Here is a 15,889-nt window from a genome sequence, read left to right as displayed (position 1 = left end):
AAACTGCAAGTTAATCCTTTTCCCCACTGGACAAAAGAACCCCTCTAAAGGTCCTTACACACCGGGGCGAATTCTTCATGCGAATAAATGCGTTTTTTAAAAAAACCTTATAAAGTCAATGCAAGCGTCCACATCAGTTTCACGAAGCGAAAAAGCGTCTTTTAATTATTCGGAACGAGTCCGAATTTTGCGTATATTCGCATATTCGCCGGTGTGTAAGGACCTTCACTCCAATGGTTTTTGTCTTTAGTGGGAAAATCAGCATTAATTCCAGTGTCAAATGACTTTGCAGTAGTTATGGGTAGGCTATTTAGTGGTGCAAACACAACACACTGGTTCATCGCCCCTTTTCGGGCACAGAAAGGCATATGCTACTAGTCTACTGGCAAGGAGAAAGAAGTCAATCACCTATTTTTGCTGTTTTTTTATTGTAAACAAAAAAGGAATGCATACACACACTAATTTTGGCAGGAAACCTTTTTTCCCCCAATGTCACACACTGTCACACAAGTGTCCATGTGTGACAGCTAGAACTGAACAATATAGAGGCCTTAGTGCTTATGTCCACTTTTTATACTACACAGCATTTTCTGGGGATTTAAGTGCTGCTTCATCGTCATGAGACTGCAAGCTGCAAAGTGTTCAAAGTACCCTGTATCACACTGGGATTGTCATTTCAGCACCTATGCATTAATGTGCAGCAAGGTTACAGCTCACTCTGGGGACATGAGGCTGAGGCATACACCAAGGACGGATTCAGCAGGGATCATGTAGATCGTTCACGTGACCGAGGCTGTCATGTGGGTTAGTAATATATACACTATTATATACTACCCCTTAGAAGTGAACAATTACACTGTTTTTTAGGCCTACAATGTATTGAACTGGAAATATTAAAGGTCTATCTGTTTAGCTTCTTTTTTTTTACCGTTTATCAACTGTGCTTTAAGAAAAACTAAAATATGAATGTCTTAATACTGTAATTGTGTGTTGTGAAATGGTTCAGTGTGATAATATCTTCATAGAGATCATTATGCAGCACTGTCTGGACATTATTAGCACTACAGTATTGTATGAGTCAGCAGAATGTAATCCATTCACACAATGTTTGCCCCACATACTGTACTTGTGAACACAGATCTTTCTCTGAAACAGCCTGAAAGGGTGAATTCAGGTGAGAGGTTTAATTCCTTATCCATTTCACATGTGAAGTACATTTCAGTTGTTGGAGGTCAAACCAGGGGAGCAGACCAGATAAGTAGGAGTATCGAGTCTAATTTCTAGACTGTGTAGATCTAACAGAGAACATGCATCTGGTCTCATGGGTAAGTGAGAAATTGAATAGTTCCTAGAAACCATTGGTGTGTTGTTAACACGATGTGTCCAGCTTCATGATGAGCAAAAGAAGGTCATAAAGAATGTCTACCCAACTCTGCCACACTATCTTCCCTCTCTTTTCATCTCTCACAGTAGAAAGCCTGATCTCCTGTCTCTGATTCATGTCCATAAAGTACAACCTTCCTCTCATCTCATCTTACTCACACCCTTTGAACATTATAGATGATTCAACCACAGGAAAGGGGACTGTACTGTATAATTTGACTTGTCAAAGTCAACACAAGGTAACGCATAAAGATACTTGCAGACTTACTATAAGGACAATAAATGTTATGTCCATACAGTATAACTATTGCTCAAAGGAGACAACACATTCCCTGCCTAACAATGAGGATTTTACTGTTTACAATGGGAGGACTAAGGAAGCACAGGGCAACACAGTTCACCACAGCTCCCTGACACAGATGTTATGTGTCAGTCAGTACATTAACCACTTGAAACCCCGGGGTCCAACAGGGCTCTGTACTTGGTCCGCTCCTTTCTTCCCTCTACTACAAATCTCTTTGCCTGAATGTTCGCCCTGAGAATAGGGATGCCAGTGTTTATGTGGTTAACTGCAGTCAAACCGTTTTCCAGTCAGAGCTAGGCAATCAATGTGAGCTAGACAAACCGACCAGCCTGCAGTACAGTAGAACAGGATTCAAGTAGGGACGATCTTGAATGAAAATGAAGGTGAAAGCAAATCAGGCAACCAATCAACCAGTCAGTCAGTCAGTGAACCAGTCAGCGAGCTAGCCTATAGTGTGTACCTTAAACCTGGGATGACAATCTTATATAAAGTTGTGACCAAAATAACAGCCAGCCTTCATAATGTATACAATAAATGAACTGAGATGAGGTGGGATGAGGTGAACTGGATTAATGGTGAACACTAAAGTTGCCATCAAATTCCAGGTGACTTTATATGCCCCCTGTGGGAAGACTGAAGAAGGGTCTTCATATGACTATCAATAGGTCACTGAGCTAGTCAGTCAGTGAGTCAGCCAACAGGACAGCCAGCGGACCAGCCTAACAGTAAATCAGCCAATCAACTGGCAAGTACAGTAACAGGAGCTCTGAAGGTGAATGTCTCAGCAAGGCAAGCCCCAGCCAGGCAGGCCCCTTGCACACAGTACTGCTGGTAAAAGGCCATTAATGGCTGTCCTCTGTCTGCACACAGTAGTCATGTCAGTGCATTCGGTCATCTTGCTCTCAACACATTTTCTAATGTGCAATAATCAGCTTTTTTTTTTAAAGCACTAAAGTACTTTGGGCCAACTCCTCTTGACTCTTTGCAATAAGCAGAGTCAAGTAATTATGTTCAAAAGATTTTATAATGCCCATAGTGATTTTTTTGCTGCTTCATCTTCATTAATCCCCATTTACAAGGTGGGGAAGATATCCTTTATTATCCAAAAGGGAAATTCATTTGCTCGGGTCAGTACAGACAAGACAATAAATAAATACACCACAGTTAAAAACAGCTAAATCTGGAGGTAACTGTAATCAAAAAATATTTTTCCCCCAAAGGTTTTCAGAGAAAAGCAATGTCTTCTGCACACTCTGAGAATGTGCATGTGTGTGTGTTCATGGGTGTTAGCACAAGTTCAGTTCATCCAGGCATAATGGGGGTTCTGGGGAGGTTCTATTTATTAAGGAGCCTAACGGCAGAGGGGATGAAACCGGCACTGTACTTTTCTTCTTGAATAAAGGGGCAGCATACCTGTATCTCTAGCCTCGATCTCCAGGCTTTTATTGCTTAGTTTTGCTAAAAAATAAAAGCCTGGCCCAACTATAGCCTGTACTGGGTATGAGGAAGTGTTTCATTTCCCAACCAACCAGAGTGCAGTGGGCGTCGCTCGTAATGTTGTGTTAACGGGGCGGGGGTTGACGGACAGATCGGTGAACCAATGGGATCAGGCGCCGTCTCTCGCCGGCTCTATACACACGCCCCTTTATACACGAAATCAGGAGGGTTGCAGCAGGCTACTGTATCTCTTACCTAAGGGTAGGATCTGAAAGCTGATGCTGAGGTTGTGAGCAGTCTTCACGTGAATACAGTGAACATTCAACATGATATAACTTGAATGCACAATGTATTTAGCCATACTGTTCTGGCCCCTGATGGCAAGAAGCTAGCTACTCTGATGTACCATCAAGCTTTGGGTAATATGGCAAAGTGATGTACCTCATTTAAACAACATGTGGGATTTGGGGCTGTTTGTACAACCATGATGACAAGATATTTGAATAGAACGAACAGTGAACAGCATTGTAATTGAGCAATCTGGTGCTGCTGGCAGGATTATAATGATATTGTATCAGGATTGTTGTGCATGTAATGTCTGATTGAAAATGGCTCATCGTGACAGGTCCCCTTTTATGAAGAGATAATTTCTCTGACAAATACAAAATGTGTGGATAAAACCAGGAGAGAGGAGGGCAACAAAATGGGAAGAGAGGAGAAATGAAGGGGCGAGAGAAGAGAACATGCGGTTAGGATAGGTTCATCCAGGTCAATCAAGTGTACTTTCTGTGATTGTTTGTACAGACAACTTAATTTGCTTGTGGGTGCTGGGGACACGAACGGATTCCTGAAGAGAAAAATCAGGAACTGGATAGGAGGTAATGTTGGTGGAGAAACAACCACAGGAATGTGATCAACAATAGTATTCATCTGGGCTGGTCAACAGCCACATTATTGGTAGTAGGAAGACACAAACCTACTAAGCACCTCCAGGATTTAGAGTACATGGAACACAGACGACAGCACCATGTAGCCATTAGCCAATATGTAAAACGACCTTAATCTTCATCATTACTATCATCATCTTATTTAATTCACCCCCTCTTTTATTATCATAATCATTGCAGTTGTTCTCATTAACGTAACTGCCACCATATTCACCATCATATTTCTCATTGCCATTCAGTAGAATCTTAGTTTAGTGTTTCATTGTACAGACAGAGTGCAGCTTGGAGAATGGTACAGAATGTCTGCTGTGGTCCAATCAATAAAAGCGGCATTAGTACCATCTCAAGCATGGGGCATAAGTAGCCTTCCCTGATTACATTTTGGGTAATCAGCATAGACTCTTAGTAAGACTTATGACTGCCCAGTTGCACACATCAACATGGACCACAATCATAATCTGATTGGTGCAGTTCAGAGCACCACTAGACATTGACATTGTCTAGCACACCAACATTGACTGTTGGTCTGCTGTAATATTCAGAAATATTTTCATCATGAAGGAAACACTCATAAACTACATGAAGCACATACTGTACATGTATGCTAAAACAATCGGTTGCAACTAATATGTCATTTATTTTGTCAGTGAGGCCAATAAAACACAAAATCCCTGGCAGGGGTGCCTGGACTACAGCTTGGGAGTAATGTGCCTAAAGTGGCATTGAAGTCCAATTCTACTGCCTAGGGCGTAGACAGTTTCCTTTCCAATATCCTACAGTAGGGCAGCAACTATCAATTTGTTTCTAAAAAATAGCAGATCTACAAGCTCATAAGCATCAGCTTGTAGATCTGTTATATTGACAATTTTTTTTTGGGGGGAAAGGAGAAAAATGTACTATCAACATCACACACACACACACACACACACACACACACACACACACACACACACACACACACACACACACACACACACACACACACACACACACACACACACACACACACACACACACACACACACACACACACACACACACACACACACACACACACACACACACACACACACACACACACTTAACAAAAGCTGTGAATTGCCAACCAGTTGCTCACCCTGATCTCTGTCTGTCTCTCAATTTTCCCTTAAGAGATGTTGTTACACTTTCTCTTACGGTTATTTCTAATACATCTAACGCATCCTCTACTTTAACTCTTATATTATCTAAACTTTCAGCAGTATCACCTGTAGTAACTTCTGAATTACCACTCCTAAATAATGCAGACATGGTCCATTTTGTTAAGCTAAGTGCAGGCATGTGCGCACATACAGTACCTGTGGAAGCCAACCAGTACCTGAGCACCTGCGCCTCAATAGTGTAGGAGAATGCGCCCTTTCTCATGCCTACATTATTTTTCTCATTTACATCTCTCTTGCTAAACCACAGTTGCTCTCCGCCCATGCTCTAACAAAATGTTAAGTGGTATAATGGTATTCCAACCACTCAAATGAGCTTCACAATGTACTTCACACACACACACACACACACACACACACACACACACACACACACACACACACACACACACACACACACACACACACACACACACACACACACACACACACACACACACACACACACACACACACACACACACACACACACACACACACACACACACACACACACACAGCACTGTATAATATCCACCAGTGTATAATAACCATCCAAGGCACTAACCTGAATTAAGAATCAAGAGGGTTGAAGCCATTTCTGGCACTGCTTGATAAGACTTGAACATGTGGGTGCCCAGCAGCTATGTTGCATCCTCCTCTTTTACAGACTCTACCTCTTCCTCTAGTCTACCTGCTTATTGATGGTCATGGCTCGATCTCACCCATGTGTCTTTCGTTTATTTGCTTTTGGTCGGTTCCTTTTCATTCCATGTTATGTATAGTGTTTTTGTTAAAAAATAAAATAAATAATCAAGAGAGGGTTTATATTTGTCACAAGCAGAGAACTGTTGTCCGACTGTGCTAGCAACAGCAATACAATATACACAAGATAATACTGGATTTTAATTAAAGAAACGTTATATATATAAATAAAAAATAAGGAACTTAGCCAAAACCATTAGCAGCAGTGGGGTAATGTGCTACTCAAGGGCACCTCAACACGCAGCCAGAAGCTGGGGATCGAACCCCCAGACAGCCTCCTGAGCCACTGCCACCCCCATTAGGGCATCTGCCATCCAAAAAGTCTGAGACAAATGCCATGTACTACAGTTCATTAGCTATTCAGACCAGAGGATTCTCTGGCCAGTTAGGCTGCTTTGTCACACTGCAATACAGATAGTGTCAATAGCCAAGGGTACGTCACAGGATGATTTATGCACCTGATCATGCTGGAGAGGCTTAGTCATTTATAACAGGTCTGTATCTGCACATTATATTCAGGTTAATATTCACCAGAGGTAACCAGACCAGAAGGATCCTCGTTACAATGCGTAAAACTGTGGATTGTAGTGAGCGGTCTGTGTGAGCTTGATTGATTGATTGAATACTTTATTTAGAAAGACATGGTAACAGTACATGGAAGTACAAATCACAATACAAGGTCCTCTAAACTGGATCGCTCATAAAAGCACTTGGCTTATTTAAAATGAGATCCCTGTGCACTCAAATCATGAGGACATTTAAGACTATATACAAATATACACTACTATGCAGAACGTCATACAATCAGCTTACATGTTACTGGTATGAAAAACAAGAAATATGTACAATAGACAGTTTTAGGAGGAGGGGAGGGGGAGGGGGGGGAGGTTAGGACTTTGACAGGGGCCAGTTTGGAATTGCAGCCTCCTGAAGGTGATTCTTTAGGGCAGTTTTGAAAGTGAGTAGGGTTTTAGGTGAGCTTTAGGTGAGCTTGTAGATCTGCTATTTTCAAAGCATTTTTATACATTTGGAAACTTGTGAAATGGGACATTCCCATACTTTTACTTTCAGTACTTATGATACTTTTGTACTTTTACTCAAGTAAAATGTTTGTACTTCTTCCACCACTGATTATTGGATATTATCAGCCAAAATGTCAATATTGTGCATCGCTAACTGCAGCTTTAAAGTAGTCGTCAGTACTGTAACCCCTTGCCGACGGCGTTGCTTACCTTGAGCTATGGCTATGGACTCGAACTTGTGTAGCTCCCGCAGCAGGCAGTGGCGCTCCTTCGGGTGAAGGCTATAAATAAACTCCTTGGCTCCCTGCGGCGAGTTGAGCGGCTCCATGGGTTCCTTCATGGTGTGTATGGAAGCCAGGCTGCATCTCTGCTCGAACATCGCCGGTAGACAGGGGGGTGGTGTGGAGGGGTGATGATGGCCGGCTCTAGCCAGCCCAGGACCCGCTCCTCTGAGCGACAGAGCGGGTCGCACAGCTCTCCACAGGCTGGGCAGCATCTCTGGCAAGAGGTAGGAAGGGAAGCGCCAAGGATCTATCGGGGAATATTTGGAGGACAAGGCTGTAATTTAGCCCCGTTTGGAACGGAACCTCACTCTCCACGATAGCGCCGAGATGAGGTTCCGCTGCATAGGGTCCCGGCAGAGGTAGAGTCCGGCAAAAGTCAGTGAATATTACCCTTTTCGCAACATCGTATCCAAAAAGTAAAGGTAGTCTGAGACACCTACGGATGTTTGCAAAATAGTCGGAAAGTTACATCTAACCGACGGGGTTGAAACAACCGTTTAAATCGCTTATTTAGTCGGCCTGTGCCATGTTTTCCCATTTAACCTGGGTGAACACCACGACGGCAGGTGCCAGTACTGCTCCCGATTAGGCTACAATGGGAAAACATGGCACAGGCCGACTAAATAAGCGATTTAAACGGTTGTTTCAACCCCGTCGGTTAAATGTAACCTTCCGACTATTTTGCAAACATCTGTAGGTGTCTCAGACTACCTTTACTTTTAGGATACGATGTTACGAAAAGGGTAATATTCACTGACTTTTGCCGGACTCTACGTCTGCCGGGACCCTATGCAGCGGAACCTCATCTCGGAGCTATCGTGGAGAGTGAGGTTCCAAACTATGGAAGTCCATAGGTCCAAAAATTAAATAATAAATACCACAATGAAATAAATAATAAACACAATGATATAAATACAAAATACAATTAAATAAATACAAAATACAATTAAATAAATAAATGTATTTATTTATTGTGTACTTTTTTATATATCATTGGGTTTTCTATTTATTTCTTTGTGGTTCTTATTTATTTCATTGTAACTTTTAATGTCAACCTATATATATTACATGATGCCACTTTTAGCTATTTAATCAAGTCCATTGGTCCAAAAATTAAAAAATAAATATCGCAATGAAATTAATAAAATCCACAATGATATAAATAAAAATACAAATAAATAAATAAAAAATACAATTAAATAAATAAATGTATTTATTTATTCTGTAATGTTTTTTATTTTATTGCGTTTTATATTTATTTCATTGTGACTTTTAATGTCAACCTATATATATTACATGTTGCCACTTTTAGCTATTTCATAAGGTACATTGGTCCAAAAATGTTATAACAAATACCACAATGAAATATATAAAAAACATCATGATATAAATAAAAAATGCAAATAAATAAATAAATACATTTATTTATTTTTTAGTGTTTTTCATTTAATTGTGCTTTTTATTTATTTATTTTGGTATTTATTAAATGGGTTTTTTATTTCATGCTGTCTTTTCAAAAGAATGGCTTCCATTTACCCAATCATGGATTTCATGCTGTCTTTTCAAAAGAATGGCTTCCATTTACCCAATCATGGTTTGACATCGCCGTCTGTCAATCAACAGGAACGGGGCGGTACCATAGGGCGGGACCTATTTGCTGATTGGGTAATCCCTGGCTCTGGATTACTTTGGTCTGTCTGTAAAACTGAAGCCAGCTCCGCCATTTTTAAATCCCACTGAATATCACTAGTGTTTTTATCTGTAGATAAAGTAGGCCTATTATAATCGATTTGTAGTAAAAGTTATGGCATATGTGAATGACTTGAGGGATGTGATGTTTACTTTAGATTAGATAGTTGTTGTTTTTTTCGCGGACCCCCCGAGGACCCCCCCGCGATTTCCTCCCTCACTAAAATGATAGCCTACTTACTTGTTAATGTTTTTTTTTCTTCACACATTTGGTAAATAGATGAGAGAGAGAGAGAGAGAGAGAGAGAGAGAGAGAGAGAGAGAGAGAGAGAGAGAGAGAGAGAGAGAGAGAGAGAGAGAGAGAGAGAGACACAATAAGGTGTCAACGAGGTGGTCAGCAGTGTAAATGGCTCTTACAATTTAAATAAGGCTACAATGACCAGTTACAGATACACTTCATCCACCTGAAAGGTGCGAATAGTTGCGCTACTATACTTTTTGGGAGGGATGTTCAGCAATAAAAATGACCCAAAAAAATTACAGTATCAGTATGCTCAGGTTTAAAAACGTGACAGTGCTTACAGACAAATTATATGCTTGGTTTGATTAATAAGCTAAATTGAAAAAAGAAATAAAAAAACAGATTACAGGACAACAATATCAGATATCCCCATCATGCAAGAATAAAGACAGTAAACTCAAATAGCATTCAATGTGGGTTAATAATGAAAAAATATGTAATCAGTTACTTCAACTTGATTATATGCAAGTATAAAGACCGTAAAACTATATATACATTGGGGGTGGTTAATAAGGAAGAATACAAATGAATATTTGATGGGGCGCTGGGTCCGCGGAAGTTTACAAAATTGTGGAGGGGGTCCTTTGGTCCTATAAGGATGGGGACCCTTGAGATAGAGAATGCCAGTGTTAAACATTACTTACAGCGGCCCTGAAGGTTAAATCTGTACTCCAGGTTGAACACCTGTATATCGGTATCAGAGAATGAACATTTTAAATTGAATGTTCAATAAGGAGGTTCAAGCATGTTTGTTTTTACTTTATTTTCTTTTTTCCCCAGTTTTTTTTTCCATAAGCAGAATTAGAGGGTATCCAACAACATAATTATGATTTGTTTTGGTTTTCATTTCATTTAATTGTATTATTTAAAAAATATTGTTTTATATATACATCGTGGGTGTTCCTTTCCTTTAATGCCTATGCGAACCCGGGGGTCTGGTGAAGGGGTTAAGAAGCGGCCTGGGTTGTTTTACAATCACATGACCACCAGATCAGAGGAAGAGAATGTCCCTATTTCTAGCAGGCAAACTATAGAGTACATGAATACATTAATGATCACTGACTGATCTATGTACAATGTACTGAAAATATATGCTTTTTTATGATAGTGTGTGATGTTGTGTGAACTGTTTGCCCATACATAGTGATGTGATGTAATGTCTCTCCCCTCTGAAAAGCTTTTTAAAAAATAAAATGAAAAGTTGGTAACCAAAGAAAATAAGCAGGTTCAGAGGGTATCCAGATATATATGGTTTGTTTTTGTCTTTATTTTATGTTTTAAAATGTTTTGTTATACATAATTGTTTTATTTTCTGAGGGTAAATTAGTAATGTCTGTGAGAACCCTGGGGTCTAGTGTGGTTTGTTTTGCAACCACAGGACAGCTATGTCATAGGAAGAGATAGATATTATTGTTGTAAGCAAGCAAACAGCCGAATACATTAATATATATCACTGATAGACAATCTGTACACTGGAAAAAGAGGCACCTCTTTCATTTGCAGTGGGAATTTGTGTGAACTGTTTGTCTCTGCTTACATGACATTATATCTTATCTCAGGTACGTGATAATCAGCTTTATTGTCACATCACAGGTTTAAAAAGTGGGTGAAATTTGTTTTTTTGCATAGTTCCCATCATATTATTTCCATAGAAAAAAATAAAGGGAAGAAAAAGAAGGGGGTGGGGGTGCAAGGGGGAAAGGAGATCAATCAAGTAAACAAATTATCTACATATTTACACATACCTATATCACGTGTCTCAAGGGTCCCCATCCTTATAGGACCAAAGGACCCCCCTCCACAATTTTGTAAACTTCCGCGACACCAGCGCCCCATCAAATATTCATTTGTATTATTCCTTATTAACCACCCCCCAATGTATATATAGTTTTACGGTCTTTATACTTGCATATAATCAAGTTGAAGTAACTGATTACATATTTTTTCATTATTAACCCACATTGAATGCTATTTGAGTTTACTGTCTTTATTCTTGCATGATGGGGATATCTGATATTGTTGTCCTGTAATCTGTTTTTTTCTTTATTTTTTCAATTTAGCTTATTAATCAAGCCGAGCATATAATTTGTCTGTAAGCACTGTCACGTTTTTAAACCTGAGCATACTGATACTGTCATTTTTTTTGCTGAACATCCCTCCAAAAAGTATAGTAGCCTAGCAACTATTCGCAACCTTTCAGGTGGATGAAGTGTATCTGTAACTGGTCATTGTAGCCTTATTTAAATTGTAAGAGCCATTTACACTGCTGACCACCTCGTTCTCTCTCTCTCTCTCTCTCTCTCTCTCCTCTCTCTCTCTCTCTCTCTCTCTCTCTCTCTCTCTCTCTCTCTCTCTCTCTCTCTCTCTCTCTCTCTCTCTCTCTCTCTCTCTCTCTCTCTCTCTCTCTCTCTCTCTCTCTCTCTCTCATCTCTCCTCTCTCTCTCTCTCTCTCTCTCTCTCTCTCTCTCTCTCTCTCGCTCTCTCTCTCTCTCTCTCTCTCTCTCTCTCTCTCTCTCTCTCTCTCTCTCTCTCTCTCTCTCTCTCTCTCTCTCTCTCTCTCTCTCTCTCTCTCTCTCTCTCTCATGTGTGAAGAAAAAAAACATTAACAAGTAAGTAGGCTATCATTTTAGTGAGGGAGGAAATCGCGGGGTGGGTCCTCGGGGGGGTCCGCGAAAAAAACAACAACTATCTAATCTAAAGTAAACATCACATCCCTCAAGTCATTCTCATTCACATATGCCATAACTTTTACTACAAATCGATTATAATAGGCCTACTTTATCTACAGATAAAAACACTAGTGATATTCAGTGGGATTTAAAAATGGCGGAGCTGGCTTCAGTTTACAGACAGACCAAAGTAATCCAGAGCCAGGGATTACCCAATCAGCAAATAGGTCCCGCCCTATGTCCCGCCCCGTTCCTGTTGATTGACAGACGGCGATGTCAAACCATGATTGGGTAAATGGAAGCCATTCTGTTGAAAAGACAGGCATGAAATCCATGATTGGGTAAATGGAAGCCATTCTTTTGAAAAGACAGCATGAAATAAAAAAAACCATTTAATAAATACCAAAATAAATAAATAAAAAGCACAATTAAATGAAAACACTAAAAAATAAATAAATGTATTTATTTATTTATTTGCATTTTTTATTTATATCATGATGTTTTTTATATATTTCATTGTGGTATTTGTTATAACATTTTTGGACCAATGTACCTTATGAAATAGCTAAAAGTGGCAACATGTAATATATATAGGTTGGACATTAAAAGTCACAATGAAATAAATATAAAACGCAATAAAATAAAAAACATTACAGAATAAATAAATACATTTATTATTTAATTGTATTTTTTATTTATTTATTTGTATTTTTATTTATATCATTGTGGATTTTATTAATTTCATTGCGATATTTATTTTTAATTTTGGGACCAATGGACTTGATTAAATAGCTAAAAGTGGCATCATGTAATATATATAGGTTGACATTAAAAGTTACAATGAAATAAATAAGAACCACAAAGAAATAAATAGAAAACCCAATGATATATAAAAAAATACACAATAAATAAATACATTTATTTATTTAATTGTATTTTGTATTTATTTAATTGTATTTTGTATTTATATCATTGTGTTTATTATTTATTTCATTGTGGTATTTATTATTTAATTTTTGGACCTATGGACTTCCATACCAAACGGGACTAGGCTGTGTAATCTACAACACAACACGATGTGATGACTGATGACACGATATGACATTCAAATGTATGATTTTCTTCTATAATATAATTTGTCATCACATCATATGCGCTACTCGCTGCAAAAATAACACATCGCGTTAGTTATTCTAGGTTATAGCCACTGACTACATCTTGAGTGAAACTGAGCATGGGTCATTTCAGGACAAAATGCAGGCCCGTGTGAGCAATTAAAGTGGATATATACTAGCCTTGGATAAAGAGTCATAGATGCTATTTGATTGATTTCGACATTTTTACATCTACAATAGATACGAAAGTAAAAGTCAGACTCGATAAAAAATACATCTATGATAGTCTTGATCCGTTGCTAGATATACAGTAGCCTACAAAGAACACATGTAGGCCTAACACACTCACGTATATCTCTGTCATTAATGTTAACGGTTAACTTGCAATAGGACGCACCTCTGTTCAGCTGATGCAGCGCTGTCCCGTCCAACAATCTGCCCGTTAAAAAGCCGTTGAAAGACAGATGATGATGGCCTGGCGGCGCGTACAGTATAACCTTATTCAGCTGCTCTGTGTTTTGTCATCTATTTGGATTGAAGCTTCTCGGATGATCTATAATATGTATTTAGCTGCTAAATCTAAATTTAAGTGTTTAAATGTAGCCTAATAAAAATGACATTTTCGTGAGTATAATAAGGCTGAGGTAAAAGCTCTAGGTCGGATAGGACGGAGCTTTTGATGGGAGGATGGGAGGAGGGCTTCCTTTCCATCCTGATCAGCGTTGCCAGGTTTTACGAGAGAAACAAGCACCCAGGTCTAGACAAATAAGCCCAAAAGAAGTGACTAGGCTACGCTACGGCTATTTGAAAAGCCGATCCACAAGGTCACAACGGTGGCAATGCGACGCGTTGTGTCTGCTATTTAAAGAAAAATACAAAAATAAATTTTAAACATTTTAACACAAATCTCGTATGGGGGGGGGGGGGGGGTGTGGTCCCTGGCACAACATATTTTCAGATGAGGGTCCATCCGTAGTAGGCCTACATTTTTGTCTCCGTCCTCGATATGAAAATGGTTGAGCACCACTGGTTTAAACATTAGGAAACAAGCCCAAATAAGCAAATTCACTTTAGAAACAAGCCCAAAAAACCACAACGCGCAAATATTTTCAAGCAACTTTACAGAAAAACAAGCCCAAAGTGGCTTATAATAAGCGGACATGGCAACACTGGTCATCAGGCACAGCCCCTCATACTTTCCAATGGAAGAGTTGCTTTCGAGCTGCGTAACGACGACGGCGTGCGTCACGTAATAATAACACAGATGCCTCGACTACTGTAGGTTACTAGTGTGAAGTGGAAGAGTGCTTCAGGATGAAGCTACACATTGCCTAGTCTTTACATGCTGCCTAGAAAGTATGTCACTGTTGCCAGACTTGCCACAGAAGAATACAACAGCTATTAATCCATATAACGTTAATCATTGTGCGCTTTGCGCAGACAAATTAATCAAATGTGCTAGTCGGTATTCCCACATGCTTGCTCAGTGAGAGATCAGAGATGTGCGTGTACAGTCACATCATGGAGGTGTGTCTGCTGGCCTGGGTGTATCTCCCTTTATGGCTGTCATCTAGGATATTTTAAGATGAGAGAAAGCACAGCCCTAGCATGACGTCATGACAAAGTTATTTTCTACATGAGCAGCAACAGAGATCACATCGATCAAACCCGTTTCCACAGACAGATAAGTCCTGCGTCTCAATATAAGGTGCCTAGGTAGCCCTGAAACATGACTGCTTATGACAGACGATGTGAACCATGGCTAGGTGCACTAGCCACTAGGTAAGGTGGGTAGGTAGGGTGGGTATGGTGCACTAGGTAGGGTGGGTAGTCGCGCTACCCTCCGAAGGGCGCATATGGCACAGTTCTGCCTCTGAAATGGGACAGCACTGCGTCCTGCCTGACCTATGGTCCTGACTCACCACAACAAATGCCCTACCTACATGCTGCCATCTGCTGGATGAAAGTGGTATTTCACCTTATCAGCCATAAAATTAAAAACATTAACAAAAATAAAAACTGACCCAGCTGTTTTAATGGTTTTTACCCATTTTGTGCTCCTCACTGGGTCTTTGGGAAATCTAAAAATAAATATTTGTGTGTGTGTCTGTCCTGGAGTCTGGACACTATTAACCATTGTGACTGACATGAAAAGACACATTAGATAAGACAAAAAGGCCAGTAAAGAATGTAACATTTTATCTGAGAAGATAGGCCTACTGTATTGACTTGATCATACTTCATAATTGTCATTTATCTTTCCTCTGTCCATTCCTAACCGAAATGACCAATGTTCAGTGGTGGATTTTGATTGAATACTTTGTTAACAGTTTGCAAAGACAAGCACAAGGAAGTACAGTTCAATACAAGGTATGTTAAGAGGATTTTAAACCCAAGAAAGCACTATGGCTTGTTTTCATTGGGGTCCTTTGTACTCAATTAATCGAAAACTGAGTACATTTACTCAAGTAGTAGTGTAAGTTTTCAAAATTATTTGAAAACTTAAGTCACATAGTTACTTTGCAGATTTAGATTATTATTACACTGTACTCGTGCTGTTTGCATTTTCTGTCTAATAAAATATTAATTAAATCAATGGACTACATTATTCTAAACTGGTATCAGGAGGAGCTTGGCATATCTAGTAAAAGCTTTGACAAGAGCGACGCCTTGTGGTAAACTTAAGTATAGAATCTGCCTTTAAGGTTATAGCATAACATTAGGATTTTGGACCAAAACGTATTGTGTGTATGTAACTATGTATATTATTCTTTGTACTTTTTTGAAACTATATC

General features: G+C 39.4%; 1 protein-coding gene across 1 annotated transcript in view; it reads right to left on the bottom strand.

Moving 5' to 3' along the window:
• LOC308083992 (transmembrane protein 65-like) overlaps positions 1 to 13,744 on the bottom strand; it is a 52,140-nt gene extending 38,396 nt beyond the window's left edge. The window contains exons 1-2 of the mRNA XM_080426449.1: positions 13,492 to 13,744; positions 7,247 to 7,567 (exon numbers count right to left, since the gene is read on the bottom strand). Of these exons, the coding sequence (XP_080282575.1) occupies positions 7,247 to 7,532 (286 nt within the window). The 5' untranslated portion in view covers positions 7,533 to 7,567; positions 13,492 to 13,744. The remainder of the gene's footprint in view (positions 1 to 7,246; positions 7,568 to 13,491) is intronic.
• Positions 13,745 to 15,889: the final 2,145 nt, after the last annotated feature.

The sequence above is a fragment of the Gymnoscopelus braueri genome (assembly GCF_963280865.1).
Source record: "Gymnoscopelus braueri genome assembly, chromosome: 4".
NCBI classification, from domain to species: Eukaryota; Metazoa; Chordata; class Actinopteri; order Myctophiformes; family Myctophidae; genus Gymnoscopelus; species Gymnoscopelus braueri.
The sequence above is the reverse complement of the archived record's forward strand: the minus strand, read 5'-3'. Positions and strand labels throughout refer to the sequence as shown.